This window comes from Juglans microcarpa x Juglans regia, chromosome 2D, assembly GCF_004785595.1.
Source record: "Juglans microcarpa x Juglans regia isolate MS1-56 chromosome 2D, Jm3101_v1.0, whole genome shotgun sequence".
Lineage (NCBI taxonomy): Eukaryota > Viridiplantae > Streptophyta > Magnoliopsida > Fagales > Juglandaceae > Juglans > Juglans microcarpa x Juglans regia.
In genome coordinates, this window is record NC_054596.1 from 19,742,292 (window position 1) to 19,763,394 (window position 21,103).

The following is a 21,103-nucleotide window of genomic DNA, read 5'->3' on the forward strand; positions in this document are numbered from 1 at the left end:
GCCGAATTGACCAAACCGATTACACCCCTAGTCTCAAATGTACATGTCATATTAGTCTTTCTCGTTAATTTGGATAGAAAGGTATTCAATGAAATAGATAAGCAGAAAACATAGTGTGAAAATAATTACAAGTACGCAAGTGACATAGTATATTAAAACTTGAACAATCACAAGTTCAAGCTTATAACTCCCGCATGACTTATGGGTTTCTAATCGTATCATTCTCACTTAGCCTCTTTTATGTTTTTGCAAGCAGATTTTTCACACCACTTGATCACTGAGCATTGCTAAGCGTCTAATCCCGTTTAGCCCTAGGATGGGTTTCAACTTTAGTATTCTACTTTTAATTATATTTCTTTTATTGTTTTCGCCAAATGGCAGCATCCCCCTTTTCATCAAGCTTATTCTCCATCCTACTTGACCAAGGTGTTGCTAAGCTTTATCATTTTTGGTTAATCGAAGGTTTGAATCTTGTCAAAACACATGTTTATCATCTTATTTACAATGCATAGGTTAGCACACATATCGTGCTATCAATTTCATTGTAATACACGTATTAATCAAGATAACATAATTTTATGCATGAACATATAGTTGAAGATCATAGAGCATATGCTTCTAAAGCATTCACTTACACTCTCGCGTTCCTTCTAAAGCAGCCATTTCTCCAAAACGTAACTCTTCTGTAATTTCATATTAATTATTAATTTCTAACCTAAAATATTTCTGTAAACAGATATTAACTGAATATTCTTACCATCTTGGGGGAAAAAAACAAGGGGTCATGAACATCTCAAGAGAGGAGAAAAAATAAAATTGAGAGAGAGAGAGAGAGAATACTTGAGAAAGTTGGATTGGCCAAGGCGAATACCAATTTATATGCATTTTGAGTATTACATTATAGCTTTGAAATTATAAAATACAGTTTGTAGCAAAACGAAGGACTGATTTTTCTTTTCTTCCAGGAGATGAATGCGGATATCATCAATGGAAGATGTAGCTATATCACCATTCATACTGATACACTATACATGCAAAATAACCAGATGATTAAAGCTGCCTAAAGTATAAAAACTTCAACAGTACCTCAACAACACTACAAACAAACTAGGGATTCGTAGCTTCAGAGAGGATGGTGGGCAAGAGGAACCACTACAAAAACTCTACTGGCCTGACTGCTGGTACTCTGCCAAACATTTTGCGACGGCCTGATCAGCCTTCTGCGCTCCTGCTCGTTCCTCTCTCTTCTTCTTCTCCCTGAAAGCCAAGTTAATTGCAAAGAAATACCGTGGTTTATTCACCAAAAATAAATCGAATGATTTGTTTCAACAGTCAATTGCAGACAATTACCAGGGACAATAATAACATAAAATCCTTTTTTTTTTTTTTTTTTTTTTTTTTTTTTTTGTGTTTTTGATTGGTACAAAACTAAGACCTACCACAACCCCACCCAAGATCAGCCCTTTGCCACCTTAAGGAAGGCTGAGGTGGTAACAAAAGCCCAAGATAATAAAAAGACTTGAATTCGAACCCCAAAATGTTGTGTCATGTGAATAACTATTCTTTGAGGGACTTCGTGTGAGAGTTAGGAAGTTCAATGAGTCTCACTCCTACGGTATGATTCTGATATGATTTACCTCCCTGTGCTAAGGTTTGGAAATTCTGGTCCTCTTACAAATTCCAGAAAAGAAGACAGTTCAATCTTCCAGTTTTGGAAATTGATGAATTTGTAGACTTTATCTAGGTCCAGACATTTGTATAATTATCATCGATAAAGTCCACACATTTGTATAATTATCATCCCACTAGAAGAACCAGTCGTGTGTAATAATAGAGTAACACTGAAGAAGTACAAGATAAAGATTCTGTTAAAGTAATTGTTTTCACCTATCCATGTATTCCTTTAGAAGCTCTTTTGCCTGAACCAGCTTGGAAAGCAAATTGCGATATACATCAAGATCCCGATCCACACTTCTTTTGTTAACATTCAAGGCTTCACAGAGCTGTTAGAAGGCAATAAGAGTTATTGTCAGGCCATTAGTCATAAAGCTCTCTCCTGAATGAAACTCAATAAAACAATACATCAGCTCCTGATTAAACTTTCTTGCTAACAATTTAAGCAAACAGAATTGAAAATATATATTTTTTTTTTATAAGTAAAAATATTGTATATATCAAAAACAGAATTTAAAATATAATAGGTCATGTGTGATTCTGTGTTTAGATTTAACTCGGTTCTGGTCTGAAATTTCAGCTATCTTCATAAATTTAGATAAGTTTCAGTTGCAGATACACAGGCATTTAGTAATGAACTAGAGCAGGAGTATTGCAAAACATGTTGACTGGTAAATAAGACAAGAGTGAGGCCAAACATGTTTTTAAGGCCCAACCATACAAATTTTCATGCAGATACGTTCTTATCCCTAGCTACAGCCACATCTACACCATTCCATGCTGAAAGACACGTCAAATTTTTATCTTACCAATGAAGTATCGACTTTTGCAAAGGAATCAATTCCTAATGATGGAAAGCAAGGCTACACGACCAGCTTCCCTTTTGGTGTCAAAATTTACATACTATCATCAATCGCAGCAAGTAAGCGGAATATAGTTGAGAGCTGATCTACCCTCCAAAGATAAATAATACTTATATTGCAGTTTCTAAGTAACGTTTTAAAACACTTGCATAAACTTGCATCTGTACCAAATATATCAAGTGATTTTGAGGGAGCCCACTAACATAGGATAATGATTGAATTATAGGTTTTCTCTATTTGTTAGTGGAAGTTCTTTTCAGTTGATCAACCAATACTTGGCCTATTTGCGAATTACAAGCCTCCAGATGCTCAAATCAATTCATCTATGGGTCTAATTTCTTCATAATCTTCAAAAGCAAGTAAGTCCAGTGATTTATTATAGGTCCACCACTAAAATTCGACCACTGTCAGTAGAAAGGTAGACACTGGAAAACTCAAAGTTCTACTTCCAAAAATATCAGAGAGTAAACAAGCTTAGCATCCTTGAATTTAATGCTCTAACCTTTTCTAAAATTGTGGGTTCGGTTGCATTTGACAACTCAAGAAGACGAAAGAGCCCAACAGCAAAGAAACGGCTGTAGCTGAAACTGTCCTTACCCCCAGCTCTTTCTGCGATGTCCTTCAATATCCCCTCAACTTCTCCTTCTCTAGAGGCAAACTCAACCAATGAAGTGGCAGTCTGAGCCCGAGCCCAGTCTTCCAATTTTTGTGCATCAACTCTGTGGTGCATAATATAGGAATTTTCAGTTTAAGATTGAGAATGCTTCTCACATATAATTGAAAAGAACTTGACAAAATACAACACAAGGTTCATAAAACACAAGCGTCAAATACTTATTTGAAAAATTCGCTCAAGAGCTTTTTCAAACATTGATTGCTTTCTTTCCACAAATAATGTTCTGAAGAGGAAATTACGCAAAAAAAAAAGTTTTCTGCATAGGAAATTGATGATAGTCATATCACCAGGACAATTTCTTTTCAGGGGAAAGGACCACCAAGTTTGTCATTTGCAAGAATTCATCCCAGGATTTCATGCAGGTCATTATTCATGTCTTAATAAGGAATAATGTTGCATCATCTCATCACAAGTTAAAGGAAGATTAGAAACATTTTAGTCAAACCTATATTGATCTGGGTCCTCCTTCAGTGCCCTTACGTATGCTTTGAAGATGGCATCTCGGTCCTCATCACTAGGATATCCTTCCATGAGTTGATCATACACGGTAACAAAACCAAGGGCGAACACAGGGTCATATTGGTATGTTCTCTTGTACCTCATCAAATGTTGCTGGACAATCAGCTCCTGAAGCACATTGTTATAGACAGTGGGAATAGGTCGATTATACGTCTTAAGGAAATTCAACTTCGTCTCAGATACAGTGGGCACCTCTGCATATCATGACCAACAAATACAATTAAGTATCTTTCTTCTTCTTCTGGGCTAAGGATGAGAAAGGAATCTGAGCAGAAAATTCACAACAAATAGGATAGCATAACTCCAATATCATTGAAGAATTACAGATGTGGACATAAACTCCTGGAGGATTCAACATGCCATCGTAAGGATACAATCTCATCATGGTTTCACTTGTATCAATGGAATAACTCATTATAATATTGCAAAAAGGAAAAAAGAGAGTTATATGGCTATGCTATTAATTTGAAAAAGTGCTCACTTCACGACATGCTGAATGGCTAAAGAAACTTCAACAAAGTCTTTTCAGGAAAAAAAAAAAAAAATGAGAGGGAGAGAAAGAGAGATAAAATATCTAAAATATTTTTTTGATAGGAAAACAATTAAAGAAAATTAGAGAGAGACAGAGATACTTTTTAATATCTAAAATATTGATGAAGAACACTTATAGCTTTGGAAAATTTCCAACAAAAGAAAAAATTTTACGCTTCCATTGTTATGAATACAAGATTATACTTCATAGGATTAGGTAGGGCACTGACTAAAGTTGAAATTTTTTAACTTCTACTTCAATACAACCAGCTATTCATAGCAAAAAGACAATAGCACAAGCTACAATAGCACTAAAAGCAGCAATCACATTTCCTCCTTCATTACTTTTCACAAATCTTCTTGGCAGTCTCTGCGGGCCGTAAAATAAACCAATTTAAGAAGCTATCAAACCAAAAAGAAATCAAGTCTCAACATAGGGCTATCGAAGCAAAGAGTCGACACATTAGAAAGAAACACAGTTCAGCTACGAAAGTTTTCGAAACACGAAGCTCCTGAGATTTCTGCCCATAATCAAACTCAAAATTCTTCTATTTCCGACACGTACGATTTTCGAAGAAGATTAACTATAACTACAAGTTTAATTCACTTAAAAAATATATATTTTATAGTAAATATTCATTTAAATTATATGCCCTTTAACAAATGACCTAAAAATCAATGTAGTGATTCCAACCAATAGTACCGATAGCTTTAACAATGGCAGTCACATTTTTTTTTTAATTATTATTACGATTTTAAAAATAACTTAATCCGCAACAAAATGAAGAGAAAAATCGAGTTAACTCACAACCTCGGGCTTACCTCGGGATTAAGTTTTTTTTTTTTTTTTTTTTTCTATATTTCGCTTACGCTCTTTTTCTCAGCAACCAAAGAATGCAGAGAAAATCACCTATGGAGGTGGACAAGCAATGAATGACCCTACTACAAGAAACCGAGGATCGAACGCCCACATAGTGACACGACAAACTCGAACGCAATCGAAATCCTTCAGAATTCGTAGCTGAAGTACGAGTAGAAGATACGATCGCTTTTCTCTCAGGACATTGACTTGGTACTGAGAAAGACAAAGAAATCACAGCTGCCATTGTATAGAAAGAAAGAATAGAAAAGTTGGTAGTTAGAGATTTTCCGGGAAAAAGTGCATTGCCGAAAGTTTCTCGGGAAAAAAGATAGAGAGAGAGGTCCACAAAAGGAGGCTTATCCAGTGCGTGAAATTGAAAGTTTTGGGTGTGTTAAGGAGAAGCTTATAAGAAACTGACACGTGTGTTCGTAGTCGTAGGGAGGGTGTTTTCTCCTGTTTTTTAGAAGTTGGGATTTGGGATGGAAAAGTTGACCAGCCAATAGAAGAAAATTAAAGGAAAAATAAAACTATTGCAGTTTTATTGACATCAATTCGATTTTTTTAAAATTGTGTTTTTTGAATTCTTCATTTATTTAATTAACTAATTCAATTAATATTGAGGGAAATGCTTATGGGACCGATTCATAGGACTATAAGCATTTTGTCTTTTATTTTTTCAAATATGAAAAAAAATTAAAGAAAAAGAAGCAAAAATGCTTATAGGTCAGATGCATCGGTACTTGTAACACCGTCCTAATATTAATAGAAGGTAACAACTTTAAATACAAGATTCAGATCATTTAATCAATGGGATGAGTCTTCTCTCTATCGTCTACTAGAAGGTGATAAAGGTGAAGTGTAGTAGTCTGCTACTATTTCTTAAGAAGTACGGAGGAGGAGTTTCAACCACTACGGAGGTTAGCATAGAGGAAAATGGAAGGGACAGAAGAGCATTGGGATGGACTGAATCTGAATGACGAAGAGAAAAATCCAATTGAAATTGAAATAAGTGGGTTAGAAGAATTAAAAAAGAAAGGGGAGAGAAGCATTGTGGGGAAGATTTGTTCTGAACAGGTGATTAGGAAGGACATTGTCTAATCAATTATGGAGAAGGTCTGGCGAGTAAGCAAGCATATGAAATTCCACGAAATTGGGATAAATTGTTTTGTAATAACCTTTGCTCATCAGGGTGATAGGCACATAGTATTGGATGGGTGCCCATGGTTGTTAGACAACTTCCTCTTTGTGCTTAAAGTGTTCGATGGAAATACCCAGACTCATTTACTGGATTTCTCCCGTGAAAAGTTCTAAATCCAAATCTATAACCTCCCTCTAGGAAGGATGAATCAAAAAATGGTGAGCTAATTGGAAATTCGATTGGAAGAGTCATTGAAGTGGATGTCATGATGATAATGTTGCATGGGGACGATGTCATAGGGTGAGAGTGGAATGTGACTTACTGAAGGCTCTAGCGAGAGGAAGAATAGTAAAATTCTAAGGCCAAAGAATGTGGATCCCATTCAAATGCGAAAAACTGCCCAAAATTTGCATTCGATGTGGTTGCATTTCACATTTTAAGCAGGAATGTGGTAGAGGGGAACCAAAAGGTTCATATGGCAAGGGTGGACCAGCTCAGTTTGGATCATGGCTGAGAGCCCCTGCAAGCAATTAAATGAACTTTGAAAGGAAATGGGAAATGAATAAACAGAATAGAGGAAGCAGATCTAAGGATCATCAGCAAGCAAATCTGATTGTGGATGAGGAAGGTGTAGGTAATGAAGCTGGGGGTTGAAGGGGGGAGGTGCTCTGAGGTAGTGAGGGATCCTGTTGAGGGTCTAATTGTGGGGAAGGAAGAAGTGGAGGGGGCGAAGGAAGTAGAGGGATTTGGATTGGACTATGGTGGAGAGGGTCAGGAGAATTGGCTTAAAAGTTAGCGTCCACAAAAACTGACTTACGGTGATTTGAAGATCAACATCAATCAAGCATCAGCTCACCCATGGAGGGAAGATTCAGGAAGTTTGAAAGGGCCAACAAAGCAAAAGGAAGGTAACTGGAAGAGAAGGGCATGAGGGATCAAGCCTCTAGATGAGCTTCCTATCTCTGTTACAGTTCTAGAAAGAAATGTTGAACATGTTGTGGAGGAGGGAAAACTAAAGGGAGGAAAGGGGAAAAAGGCCAGGATGGAGTTTGAAGAGGAGAATAAGTTGATGATGGACTCAATGGCGAAGGCAGCTAGCTAGCCCCACCAATCATTATGAATTTATTAAGCTGGAACTGCTAAGGGCTTGGAAACCCTCGGATAGCTCAAGACCTTAGCCATTTGGTTAAGGAAAAGAAGCTCAAAATTTTGTTCCTTATTGAGACTATGATAAAAGCAAGGAGAGTAGAGACTACGTAGAATAAGATAGGGATGAAGGGTTGTTTTGCGATTGACGTTATAGGGAGAAAAATGGGTTTAGCTCTTTTCTGGAAAGATAAAGAGTCAATAGAAATACAAACATATTCTCAATGACATGTGAGTGCAAAAGTAAGAGGAGGTAACAGAGGGGATTGGGTTTTCACTGGCTTTTCTGGGCATCCTGACATAATGAAGAGAAACTTTTCTTGGGAGTTATTAGCGAGACTTAAGCCTATAGAAGGGATAACATGGAGACAAATAGGAACCTAAACATAAGGTGCTCCTTATTTAAATTTGAGGCAAGTTGGCTAAAGGAAGAGGAATGTAAGGATATGGTAGAAAATGTCTAGTCTGAGAAGGTGCAATCCCACGAGCCTATGAAGCAAGTGTAGAGACTCCTACAAATATGTAGTGGAACATTGGCAAATGGCTTCAAAAGAAAAGATAAAGAGAGGTCTGGAAACATTGATAAGATACCTACTTAAATAAAAGATTTGCAAGATGTGGAAAGACCACAAAATATTGAAGAAATAAGCAAACTACAACAAGAAGTGGGAAGGCTCTTGGAGCAGGAGGATATGGAGTGGAGGCTAAGGGCCAAGAGAAACTGGTATAGCATGGGAGATAAAAATACAAATTGTTTTCATGCTTGTGCCAATCAAAGAAGGAAGAAAACCCAGATCCTCTCTGTGATGGATGCCAAGTTAAATCTAAAAGCTGAACAGGAGGATATTGATGAAGCTGAACAGGAGGATATTAATGAAGCTTCTAGGGAGCATTTTGATGAAGTCTATAGGACTGAAGCCCTTTCCAGTTCGATAATAAAGGAGGCCTGCAGTTAGTAGAATCTCGAGTCACAAGCACCATGAATGTTGATTTGGAAAAACTTTTTACCAGAGAAGAAGTGGAGATGGCCTTGAAGCAAATGGGGCCTTACAAATCCTCTGGTCCTAATGGCTATAGTGCTTATTTCTATTAAGCCTTTAAAGTATAATAGGTGATAATGTTAGTGAGGTAGCCCTGAATTTTCTAAATGGTGGTAATATGGAAAATTCTCTGAATTTCACATATGTAGCCTTAATTCCAAAGTCTGCAAAACCCCAGAAGGTAGGGGGATTATAGGCCCATAAGATTGTGTAATGTGTTATACAAGCTTATAGCAAATGCCCTTGCAAATAGACTGAAGTTGATTCTAAATGATATCATCTCAAAAAATCAGAGTGCATTCATACCGAGGCGATTGATTTCAGATAACATTATAGTAGCATATGAGGCTCTACACTCCATGAGGACCAGATTGAGGGGAAGAGTCGGAAGAATGGCCCTGAAACTGGACATTTCAAAGCCGTATGACAAAGTTGAGTAGCCTTTTCTGGAGGCTGTGATGAAGTAATTAGGTTTTGGAAATAAATGGATGAGATTGATAATGGCTTGCAATACTTCAGTCTTTTATGCTGTGATAATAAATGGAAGGCAGGGAGGATGATAAGGCCGATGAGAGGGTGAGGCAGGGTGATCTCTATCCTCATACATTTTCCTTTTATGTGTTTAAGGGTTGAGTAATTTAATAAACGAGGTTGAAGTGAGAAGGGAGATAAGAGGAATTGTTGTGGAAAGGGGTGGGATCAGATTGACACATCTCCTATTTACATATGACTGCATTATCTTTGAGAGAGTAAACTGGAAAGAATGGAAGAAGATAAGCTCTATTATGAACTTATATGAACAAGCATCGAGTCAGTGTCTAAACAAGTAAAACTCTACCATCCTGGCAAGAAAGAAGAATGGGGTCAAATTGGCTAAGATTTAGGGGCAATGGTGCAAAACAACTATGAAAAGTATCTAGGCCTTTCCATAATGGTGGGTAGGTCAAAATATAATACCTTCAAAGGTATCAAAGACAGGATATGGCTCAAGATCAACAACTGAAAATATTAGTTTTTAACACTTGCTGGGAAGGAAGTTCTTTTAAAAGTTGTCATCCAATCCATACTTACCTACCATATGAGTGTTTTTGCTCTACCAAAGAGGTTGTGTAAGGAAATTGCAGCTTTAATGTCACAGTTCTGGTGGGGCCATAGAAGCAATGACAAGAAGATACAATGGAGAAGCTGGGGAAAACTTGGGATGGCAAAAACCAGTGGAAGGCTGGGTTTCAGAGAGTTAGAGAGTTTCAATAAAGCTCTTCTAGCCAATAGTGTTGGAGAGTCCTTACTAACCTTAGGTCCATTGCTGCTAGAGTGCTCAAAGATAAATATTTCAGGCAAACTAATGTGTTGGAAGCAAAAATAGGCAGTGAACCTTCCCTGATTTGGCGAAGTTTGTGGGGATCCCAAGAGCTATTGAAGGAGGGGCTTGTCTGAATGGTGGGAAATGGACAGGGTATTCAAATCTGGAAGGGTAAATGGATACCCAAATTGTCATCTTATAAGATTCAATCACCAATAAAGAATCTCAATGATGATGCTAGGGTGGCATACTTAATTGATGGAGGCTGAGGGAGGTGGAAAGAAGAATTGGTGAAGGAAACCTTTAGTGAGGAAGAAGCTGAACTAATTTGTAGAATTCCCATTAGTTAGATAGGCTTATCTGATGAACAGATTTGCGCACCTTCAAAGAATGACATCTTTAGTGTCAAAACTGCATACCATTTTGAGCTAAGTAGAAAGAGAAAGAAGTAAAGGGAAACATCTTATGGATTTGAGGGGAAAGAGGGATGGATAACTCTTTGGAAGTACCAGGGTAAAGGTTTTCATGTGGAAAGCTCTCAACAATTGCCTATCAACGAGGTGGAACATGTTTCAAAGAAGAGTCTTTAAAAATCCATGTTGTCCAATATGTGAGAAGGAGGAAGAAACCATCTGCCATGCTATTTGGTGTTGCCCAACTGCTACAGATGTCTGAGCAGAAAAAGGAAGCCCTATACAAAAGTGGAACTATGGTGAAGAAAATGTGGGTCCAGTATGGAAGAAGATAGTAGAGAGACTGATTGATAAGACCTAGAGCTAGTAGCCACTGTTATAAGGAATATTTGGCTGAGGAGAAATAAGTTTGTATTTGAAGACTTGTTTCTCAATCCAAGTAAGGTTTTTAACCAGGCCAAGACTAGCATAGTAGAATACCAACAAGCTCAATATAATCAAAGCTTGAGTCCAATAACCATAGAAATTGATAGAGGTTTAGTCAGTTGGATAGCTCCCATGGGTGGCGCTGTGAAGATTAATTGGGATGCAGCTTTTGATCCAAAAAACAAGATGGGGGCAAGTGTGATTATTATAGATGAAGAAGGGGAAGTCCTAGTCTCTCTGATTATGCCAAGTCCACAAATCTCATCTCCAGCCCTTGCTGAAGCCACTGCTGTATAGAGAGCTCTGAGTTTGGGTGCTAAGTTAGGAATTGGATCTGCTGTATTTAAAGAAGATGCACTGGAAATCATCAAGGCAGTGAACAACACAAAAGCAAATTGGGAATGGAATGGCCAGAAGGTGGAAGACATCAAAGAATTTCTTGCCAACAGACATTTCTTGAAGGTCTAACGTACTTATGGGAAGGGAATAAGATAGCTCATTTTTTAGCAAGTTTTGCCTATACCGTAAATGAAGATCAAATTTGGATAGAAGATGGCCCGAAGGGTTATTACAACTATATTTTATAGGACAAGACATGTAATGATTGATTCTTAATGGAATATAGAGACTACAATTTTATTCAAAAAAAAAAAAAAAGATCATTTAATCAAAACTATGACTAAAGTATGCATTGTCTTATGTTGTTTAAGTTTTCTTACCCTAAAGGATGACTTCTAAAAATTGTTACAGTTGCATGATTTAAAGCAAGGTGGAATTGATTGGGGCACAGGAATTTATTTTATTGTTCACATGAATAGTGAATTCTTGCAATTAGCATTACTCACCAACATTCGACCTAATTTTCATAGGTACACTTTTATTATCCATCCTCCCAAGATTTTTAACTCCCATAATACGTTTAGTTATCAATGAGGCATAGATGATTTTTGATGCATAGAAAAGAGGGCATTTTGTGTGGTTATTAGGTCTTAAGTTTTTCCTCCTAATGGGTGCGTCTTTGGGGTGCCAGGAAGGCCCTCCTATAAACGATACCAAATGACGATTCAGTTAACCGCATCATAGCCCCTGGTTTATAGGGATAGTTATAAAGAGAATTGGGGAAAGACCTAAAAGGTGGGCAAAATGAAGAGTATACGATGTCTAAGTTTTTATTTGTGTGACGATATATTCTTAGATATTTTCTTCTCAAACATCATTTAAATATAAAATACTTTTTAATTTTAAATATTCAATTTTTTTCATCTAATTATTATCCAAATACAAAACCAAATATAACTTTTTTAAATTTCTAAATAAATACAAAAAATAATAAAACTTTTTCAATCTTCAAAATAAAAATTACATTAAAAATTATATTCAAGTAATTTTTTAGCTTTATAATATTTTTATTCAAATTTTTTTCTCTCATTTTTTAAAGCCCAATAAAACATGTTAACTCAAACTATTTTATTATTATTTACAAATAATTTCGCTATTATTCCTAGATTTTTGAAATATTCTAAATGTCCAAATTAACAATAAGTCAACTACTGAAGAATTTATCATGGTGTTATTGGAAATCATGTCCATTTACAATAAGATTATATGGTTGTACCTTATTACCTCGTATGAATGGGAGTTTCAGCTCTATTCTCCATATATTATCTCGTATCACCTATTTTTCTTTGATCTCAATAACTATAATTTAATTAGAAGAGCAATGCTACACAATTTCTTATCCTTCACACAATATTTTTTAAAAATTTTCATATTTTTAAATATTTTTTTTAAATTTTTTTTGAGTTTATTCTTTTTAAATTAAATTAATTTATCTATTAATTATTCATATATTAAATATTTGATAAAAGAAAAAATAATAAAAATTTAAAAAAGTGTGGTGTGAGGAGGTTGTCTGAATAGTAAGAGGATGTATAGATTTTTTGAAAATATAAATATTTATTATAAAAATCACATGTGGAATACCGTGCAAACGACTGCACTTGATCTAATGGGATGGTAGTGACGTTTGTCAATTGTCATTGAATTTGTAGCGTGTATTCTTCAATTTATTGTCGTATTTGTTGTTGCGTGTATCGTTGAATGAATTTCTTGTCGTATTTCTTCTTGTTCGTGGTTTTTACGTCTGTCCGTTGTCTGAGGTATGGTCAGGTCTCATGGAGCCCTGAGCCCTGAGTACTGGTCAAAACTTTCTTGGTTGGGTGTGACATACCAGTTTTGGTTTTAGGGTTTATAGGTAAATTTTTTTCTAGTAAACTTATATTTTTAAAATTTATATTTTTATGATTATAGTTTTATCAGAATTTATATGTACTTTATCTTTATATTTTCTATTATAGTTGCGATTTATGATTTGTTAGAGTTTTGTTTTAATAAGGATTTCTAAAGTGTATCAGATTATGTACTACGGTTTTGTTTTGAAATTTAAAATTTAAATTTTTCTTCTAGTCACCGAACCTCATCACTTTGTTAGCCTCTGTTGAGAACTTCAAACCACCCAACCCGTGTGTTTCTCTCGGTGATTTTGTTTGTTTTGCTAGCGTCCTAGTGGAACACCAACTCTAGTGCCGTGTATTCCTCTACTCATGCACGTCTATGCTCTTCTAGGGTTTCTCTAATTCTCTATCACCTACCATTATAAATATCGCTTACCTCGTACGAGAGGAGTATCTCGTGAGCCACTCCTAAGCATCTGCTTCTGAAACACCCAGAGTACCAAAACACTACCGTTTAAGCCTTAGATTCTTCCAACCGCCGCCGACCACCATAGGACATCAGAGCACCACCCGTGGAACCAGAAACTGCCGACCAGCTCAGCCCCAGCACACCCACTCCCTTCCGGTAAGATCTCGACCGCCGCAGCCTTGTTTTTGTTTCGGTAGTTCTCGGCTCAGTCTCTCTCTCTCTCTAAACTCTCTCTCTCTTTCTCTCACTCGGTGCCGCACCATCGTAGGAACCTCCAGTCGCGCCGCCGACCACTCCCAGCCACCAGAACTGTCGTCGAGTTAGCCCCTCTCCCTCGGTGAGCTCCTCCATCGCAGACCCTTTCTCTCAAACTCTCTGTGTTTTGTTTTGGCCGTGTATTCGGTTCTGCCGTGGGTTTCTTTTTGATGGGCCTTGGGCCTTAGGCCCGTTTGGGGTTGGGATGGGCTTATTTTCCTGTTTGGGCTCATGTTGTACAGTATTATTTATGGGCCAGAGTTTTTTTAACCCTTTTTACAGACTATAATAATGTTTAATTGAATATGATCTTATTTTATTTCAATAATTATTTTAGTGAAATTTATTGAGTTTAATATTACTAGTTGAGTTATTAAATAAATGTAGTTAATTAAAGGTTCATTTTTTTAATAAAAAAAATGTTTAAAGAATTAGAAATATGTTTTAAAGTATAATGTTAAGTCTAATATTTGAGTTAAATTTCCTTTGTCAATTTAGTAAGATTTTAATAAAATTTCTATGTTAAGAATTTAGTGGAATTGGTTAAGTTTCTTATAAGATTTAATAATTATGTTGAGAAATGAAACTTAGTTTAAGAATTTAAGTTTTTGTGAATTATTTTAAAATAACTCGAGTATTTCTACTAAATTATAAAGTAGTATTTTAAGTAATTTAAATACTATGAATTATTGATTTTAGTGCTAAACAAATATTGGTTTGACTATATTTTAGAATTTCGAATTTAGTTAAGTAAGATATTAGTATTTATTTATTTCCAAACAATTTGGTGATAGTTATTTATTGAATATAGGTCTCAAGTTACGAAGTATTATTCAAGAAGAAACGAATCGAGGTAAGTAAATTTGATCATAAATTAAGATCATCACAATTAGCTTATATGTATGTATTATCCAAGCCAGTTCATTGATAGCCACTATTTATGAACCGCTCATGTCATATGCAAGCATGTCATCTAGCATAGCATACGATCATGTCATTCCGCATCATGTTTAAATTCAGAATTTATGATTATGTATGTAGTATGTCATGCATCTCATGTGTATAAGACACGTAAGCCATCTTAAATTCAAGTGTAAGATAATATCAGATCAATTAATAAGATGGCCATTCAGATGCATGGTACCAATGCAGCTCAGTTCAGGGTGGTGTGCAAGCCATGAACTCAGTCGTGGTCCACCATAGTATGCTAGGATACTATCAGCAGTTCCCCTTGCTGCAGCGGGATATGGGGCTGGTGCACAACCTTGCACACAGGGTTAAGTGTGTTGGCCAGTCAGATAAATCAGTTAAATCAGTCAGATCAGTTTGTTAATTCAGTTAAGACAGTCATACATAGCATAAGCATCAGCATGAACAGTCATTAGTTTTTTAAGCTCAGCATGAAAGTTGTTATGAAAATCTTATGTTTATTACGTTTACGTTGTGATAGATTTCTTACTGAGTCATCGACTCATTTTAGTTTGTTTTCATGTTTTTAACCACCCAGATGAAGATGATGATTACGAGCAGGCAGGCCAGGAGTAGAAGGAGCATTTATTTTTTTTAGTTCAGACTTTCTAAAATAAACATGTTTTTATGACATGAATTTATTTCAGTTTATTTCATTTAATGTTTTGGAAGACAGTTTTATTAGACATTTTTCCGCATAACAAAAGTTCAGTTTTTTTTTAAATTATGAAATTATGGGATCTATTACTGGATTATTTTTATGGAAAATACGTGGCACTTCTAGCCTACGGGAAGGGGGTGTTACATTGGGGCTCTGCTTTGACAAATGTTTATTCTTCTTTGGGCCTGGGCCACTGACCTGAGCATTGGTGGTGTCCGGATGTAGGCCCAAATTCTTATGGTGACAAGACAATCCAGCTGCATAGAGATACATGAGATCAGTGCATAAAGAAAACAAATTCAAGGAAAAAGAAATGAGCAAAGGAAAAGAAGAGACAAAGGTTTGCAACTTGCAACAATGGGTATGTGTCAATCTTATCCAACTGACTAAAACGTGTACATGCTATCTATGGATTCACGTGGAATTATGCCTTTCTGCTCCAATGTTAATGGAAGTAACATGCTATCTGTCCTTGTTAATCTGCAGCAATCTTTAAAGAAATGGTATTTTACTGCAAAGCAACAAGAAATTAATGATGGAGAGGGAGATAAATAGACATATAGTTTTAGACCAGTCAAAGCAAGACATTGACAGGAAAGAAAGCAAGCAACATGTTCTGTTAGTTAATTAATTCTCATCTTTTTTGGGACCAAATCTATCTCCTCAACAAATAAAAAGTCCCATGTAGACACCACACCACACCACACCACACCACGCCCATGGGTTAAGGTGTGTTTGACAAGTGATGCTTTTCAATAAAATGTCATCGGTCTAGTTTAAAAAAAGCACATTGCTTTAAGCACTTCTCTCTCTGGTACCTCTAGGGTGATAGCTTGAACCGGGGGGGGGGGGGGGGGGGGGGGGGGGGGGGGGGGGGGCCGGCCCTCAATGCCGCAGATTATTAAACTTGAAGGTGAGTAGATTTTAGTCAAGTGGATGATTAAGATCTTTGAAGGATTTTTTTTAGACATAAACAGTACTGGAGCTACTTTCCACCATGACTTTCTGTAACCAGGAAGGAACCATATATGCAAAACCACCATTCTTTCCTGATTAGCTTCCTATATATGTAGATAACCTCAGTTTGAAGCCTGTCCCCCACTCCTCTCTCTTTCTCTCCCTCTCTCTCTCACTCTCCAACACACACTCACATACACAGAAAAAGAATAGCACTTGGATTGGTCTGTTAGTTGGAGATGATCTGGAGGTACATGAGCAGGCCGGAAGAAATCTTGCAATCAAGTTCACAAATGATGGAAGGAATTAGAGACCAAGCTCCTAAAAGTGACTCCACAATCACATCTTTAAAGGGCTCTAGTAGTGCATCTACTTGTTTTTCTGCTTCCAGGCAGGTTAGAAGATCCGCGGCTTCTTTTAATGCTGATACCTCAGCTAAAGCTGCCAGATCCAGTCAGGATAATAAGATCAAACAGGCTGAGGAGTCCCTTCGGACTGTGATGTACTTGAGCTGTTGGGGTCCCAATTGATGTCTAACCAAAACGGACCTTCTGACCTTGGAGCTTTTCTAGGCTGTAGCTACTTACTATGACCATGAATGCAGCCTTATGTATGTATAGTTGTAAGGTGTTTTCAAAATATCCGAGTGGAATGAATGAAAGATATATCTACGTACGTTTCTTCTTCTACGTGCCGATTTTGCATAATCCTTGGATTTGCTTTCAGAATGAGGTGAGCTATAAAAATGTGTTAATGAAAATTCCATGTTGCTTTAAGGACGGAAAAAAGATCAGAGAGATCCATATGTAGTTATGTTGCTTCTAAAGATGTCGTCGATGTGTTAATCGAAGTGCAAGTGAAGTGGCTCACTGCAACATGATACATTCACAAAGATAGATCAAGATCAACAATTACGCACTAGACTATGATACTCTGTCTCGGTTGACCATCTAGTTAAGAAAGAGATCCTTGGACAAAAATGCATTTATTAGATGGCTACTATTCTCTCTTGCTAAGATTGAAGTACCAGCATCTTGTTTACAACATCGCAACGCTCTCTCTCTCTCTCTCTCTCTCTCTCTCTCTCTCTCTCTCTCTCTCTCTCGTCATGTACGAGTGTGTCTTTCCAAGGAACAGAAAGATTTTTGTAGGGGTGAAATCGGATGTAATATGTCTTACCAAGTAAATGTTTACAGTAGCACCCAAGCATGGAAAGAAAGAGAGAATCAATATATATATATATATATATATATATCCTCCCATAAGCGGACTCCTCCACAAAACTCCGTGACGGTAACATTATGATGCATACACTGCTGCTGCCGTGCAAACTTTTCTCTTATATCGTCCATTTGCCAGGACAATGGAGGAGTATTTCTAGCAGCGTGGACTAGAGAAAGAAATTTCGAAACTATAATCGACCCTACCAAAAGCCGAGGCTCTTGCTGCAGTTTTGACAGCCTAGTTTGGCTTATCATTTCAGACCACAGCACCCTTGAAGAAGAAGGCCAGGGATTCGTTGCAGGTCATCAATGCTATCCAACAGGCTCCAAAAGACTTGGAATTGTTATGCTGCTGCTACTCCATTTCCAATCTTAGGTTGCAACCAAACCAAGATTCCACATAACAACTTCTATCTAGTATATGTGCTAGCTCTGTTCCACATGTGACCCTCTAGTTTAATTACTGGGTCATACATAGATGAAGTTTGAGTGTGGATTCTGATCAAAATAACTATATTAATTAATCATTATTTTTCCTTAAAATAAAGAAAATAAAGCATATATCCCGAACGAGATGCCAAGTGTAACGCTCCGTTCCCGGAGGGATCGAATAGTTGCTCCCTATAACTTAAAACTCATCATTTATCAATATATTTACAGACTCCAAAATATAAAGTCATCAGAATACTACAAAATCTTTTTATAAAATCTACCACTTCTCAGAGATCTTCTATGAGTAAATCCACTATGCTTAAATACTCATCTCACTGATGCTCCATAATCATAATTCTTAGCTGGACTATTCAAAAATCATCTGAAAAATAATTGGAGATAAGGGGTGAGTTATCAACAACTCAGTAAGCAGAGGACATATACTAGTGTGTAAACATAAGCATTTCACAGAGTTCAGAATGCAGAAATAAAACATTTTAGTATCAATATGCAAATCTCAAAAATACACATTATCAGAAAATCAGAGTGACTTTTCAAACATTTCATATTCAGAAACCAACTTTTCATATTCAAAGACTCCTTTGGCACAACATGATTGAACATCTTCATCTTATCATATCATATCAGAGCATCATATCAGAACAGAGGTCATGTTTAACCCCCGTGGTAGGGTTGTGCATTTTGTGGAAAGCCAAGCAGAACGTAAATCACCATATCATCAAAGCGATTGCACTCAGAATAGAAAACCACAATTATATCCCGTGGCGTGCCAGAGGTCACTATTATATCCTGTGACAGGGCTAGATGTCACTATTGTATCCCGTGACAGGGCCACATATCAGAGCAAAACAGAATTAGAATCACCATATCAGAATCAGAATCAGAGTCAGAACAGAATCAGAAAGTCATGCCAAAGGTTTTTCAGAAATCTCATCAGATTACATCAGAGTACAAAAAATCTTCAAAACAGAACAAAATTATATCACAACATAATTTATGCACAAAATTTCATATTCGCTCTCTTTTCAAAATTCAGAAACAGAATGTCAAAAATAAGCTCATGTCTACACCAGTCATGACGGAAAATACTTTATTCTTAAACAGAATCCCATGAGTAATGCAGAACAAATATCTGAGGTTGTTTTCAGATTCTTTTCATAACAAAACATGCACATTTTCCAAAAAGGGTCTCAGTTCATTTTATTTTATGCAAAGTCTAGCATATGAACCCCGCTTACCTGGACTTCTTAACTTATTCAGAAATTCTCCACAATAGTACTGAACAATTGTCACTCGTCACCTATAAAAATTCATGTAACTTAAATAAATCTCCAGTTAACAAATAAATCTCATATTACACCTGAAGTACCTATTTTAATTCCTCAATACTTAAAATTCTCTTAACTCTAAATATCATCACTTTCTAATTTCATCAGTATCCACTTAAACGAATCCATATCGAAGAGAGTAATCGAATAAATATTATGATAAAAGAATACTGGTGTTTTTAAAATACTAAGGTACCCATAATGTATTATAGATTAATAGAATACTATGGCTACTTAAAAATCCCATAAAATAAGGCCAACTTAAAAAATGAGTTCAATTGAAAACTAAGTAATTCAAATTAACAATATAATCATTTTTTTTTCTTTATGTATAATAAAATCCAAGCCCAATCATTAAAACATAAACCCATTAAAACTAAAACCACGAAACCAATATCAGAAAACTGCATCATACTAAGGGACAAAATTGTAATTATCAATCAAAATATTTCCTAAACATACAGAAGTTTACGGGAACAATTAAAATCATACTAGAAACAAAGCAACGTCGCGCGGTTGGACAGTAATGGAGAACCTACCGAGAGAAGTTTTGAGCGGCAGGAACGGCTGGGCACGACGGCTGGGGTGGAAACGCTGGCGAGCTGGGCACGATGAGAGAGAGGGACGTGCGATTCAAAGAGAGAGAGAAGAAATCTGAGAGAGAGAGTTTACGGGATGAGCAAGCCAAAAGTGAGAGAGAAAACAGAGAGGGAGATTACCGTGCGGCGGAAGTGGCATGAGGCGGACCCGGGGTGACGGAAAACTTCGCCGGCGATTTCTGGGGCCGCAACGTGAAGGAGCTCACGGTGGGTAGTAGTTGTAATGGCTCAAGATAAAAGGAAACGCATCCTCTGTTTTGGGAGTGGAGAACAGAGGCTTGCGGGATGGCTATCGAAGGCTACACTGGTGGGTTCACGACTGGGTCACGGTGGCGGCGGTCTGGGCAGTTGGTTACGTGTGGTGGACAACCCAGGTTGCATCCGCTGATGGTGAGGTCGCACCGAAGTTGGTTTTTAAGGGAACAATACACGGAAACAACTACCAATTGTCTCTTGGGCTGGGCTCGACTGCGACGCCTAGTAGCTGGGAATGGTTTCAAGGAGGAGTTTGGGTGATGGCCGTTTACGATGGAAGTGGGTTGCTGTTTGTTTTTACGTGGAGAAAGGAGTTTGGTGTCGAACTAGGAGGGCTAGGTGGTTCTGCAGTGGTTCAGCGACGGCACAGGGTAATTCTCAAGGTATAAGATGAAAGTATATCTTTATATAGGTGATAAGAAAACTCTAGAGAAAGTGAATAAATAGACATGCATGGGTAGTGCCGTGCATGGGAAAATAAAATTGGAAAAAAGTAAAATAATACTAATTATAGTGCAACCATAAAATTATACCTTAAAACAAAGAGTAATTTAAATGCAAATACTAATTAATTTCAAGAAAGCACATCAAAGTAAATTTTCACAACCTAAAAATTATAAAATAAATCTAGAAATCTGATAAATTTTAAAACAAGAAAAATAATATTTAAAATTAATTAAAATAATCTTTCACTAAAAATAAATACATTATAAATACGGAGTATTACACCAAGACTGACATTTAGTTTTTGTTTGTTTGTTTTACATCTTTGCCTCTTTGAGGGTGTGGCTGCGTGCGGCTCCCTGCCTCCCCAAGGTACACCTTTGCCATCAACCAGGGTAAAATCTAGGTCTGTCATTCCGACCCTATATAAACTTTTTCCTCACGGGATCTCTTTTTTCTTTCCTTGATCTACTCGGTCTGTTTTCGCCTAATTTTCAGCGGGCCATATTTTCCTATAACAATAATGCTCTGGGAGGAAAATGAAATGCTTGGATCCAGAAAATGGGTTCCAAATATTTCTTCCGAAACTTCTTTTTGTTTTTTTTTTTACTTAATAATTAAAAAAAAATTTAATGATATTGTAAATTTTTTTTATTTTTTTAATA

General features: G+C 36.7%; 1 protein-coding gene across 2 annotated transcripts; it reads right to left on the reverse strand.

Moving 5' to 3' along the window:
- Positions 1-840: 840 nt before the first annotated feature.
- Positions 841-5,525, reverse strand: LOC121250289 (protein THYLAKOID FORMATION1, chloroplastic-like). 2 transcript variants are annotated; one of them, XM_041149375.1, is made up of 5 exons: positions 5,174-5,525; positions 3,659-3,926; positions 3,040-3,256; positions 1,888-2,003; positions 841-1,257 (listed from the first exon to the last, which is right to left on the reverse strand). In XM_041149375.1, exons 1-5 carry the CDS (start codon positions 5,367-5,369, stop codon positions 1,164-1,166), a joined length of 891 nt encoding a protein of 296 aa, XP_041005309.1. In that variant the 5' UTR covers positions 5,370-5,525; the 3' UTR covers positions 841-1,163. The 2 variants fall into 2 exon arrangements, 1 of the variants encoding a protein (XP_041005309.1); XR_005937746.1 differs by lacking the exon at positions 841-1,257 and adding an exon at positions 1,417-1,744 and having other exon boundaries at positions 1,778-2,003.
- Between the last annotated feature and the right edge of the window lie 15,578 nt (positions 5,526-21,103).

Excerpts from the sequence above, each read along its gene's own strand:
- LOC121250289 (XM_041149375.1), bottom strand. The coding sequence starts at position 5,369 with ATGGCAGCTGTGATTTCTTTGTCTTTCTCAGTACCAAGTCAATGTCCT. Across the intron at positions 3,927-5,173 it reads TTGCTTGTCCACCTCCATAG|AGGTGCCCACTGTATCTGAG; the intron begins GTGATTTTCTCT and ends CATGATATGCAG. Across the intron at positions 1,258-1,887 it reads CTAAAGGAATACATGGATAG|GGAGAAGAAGAAGAGAGAGG; the intron begins GTGAAAACAATT and ends CTTGGCTTTCAG.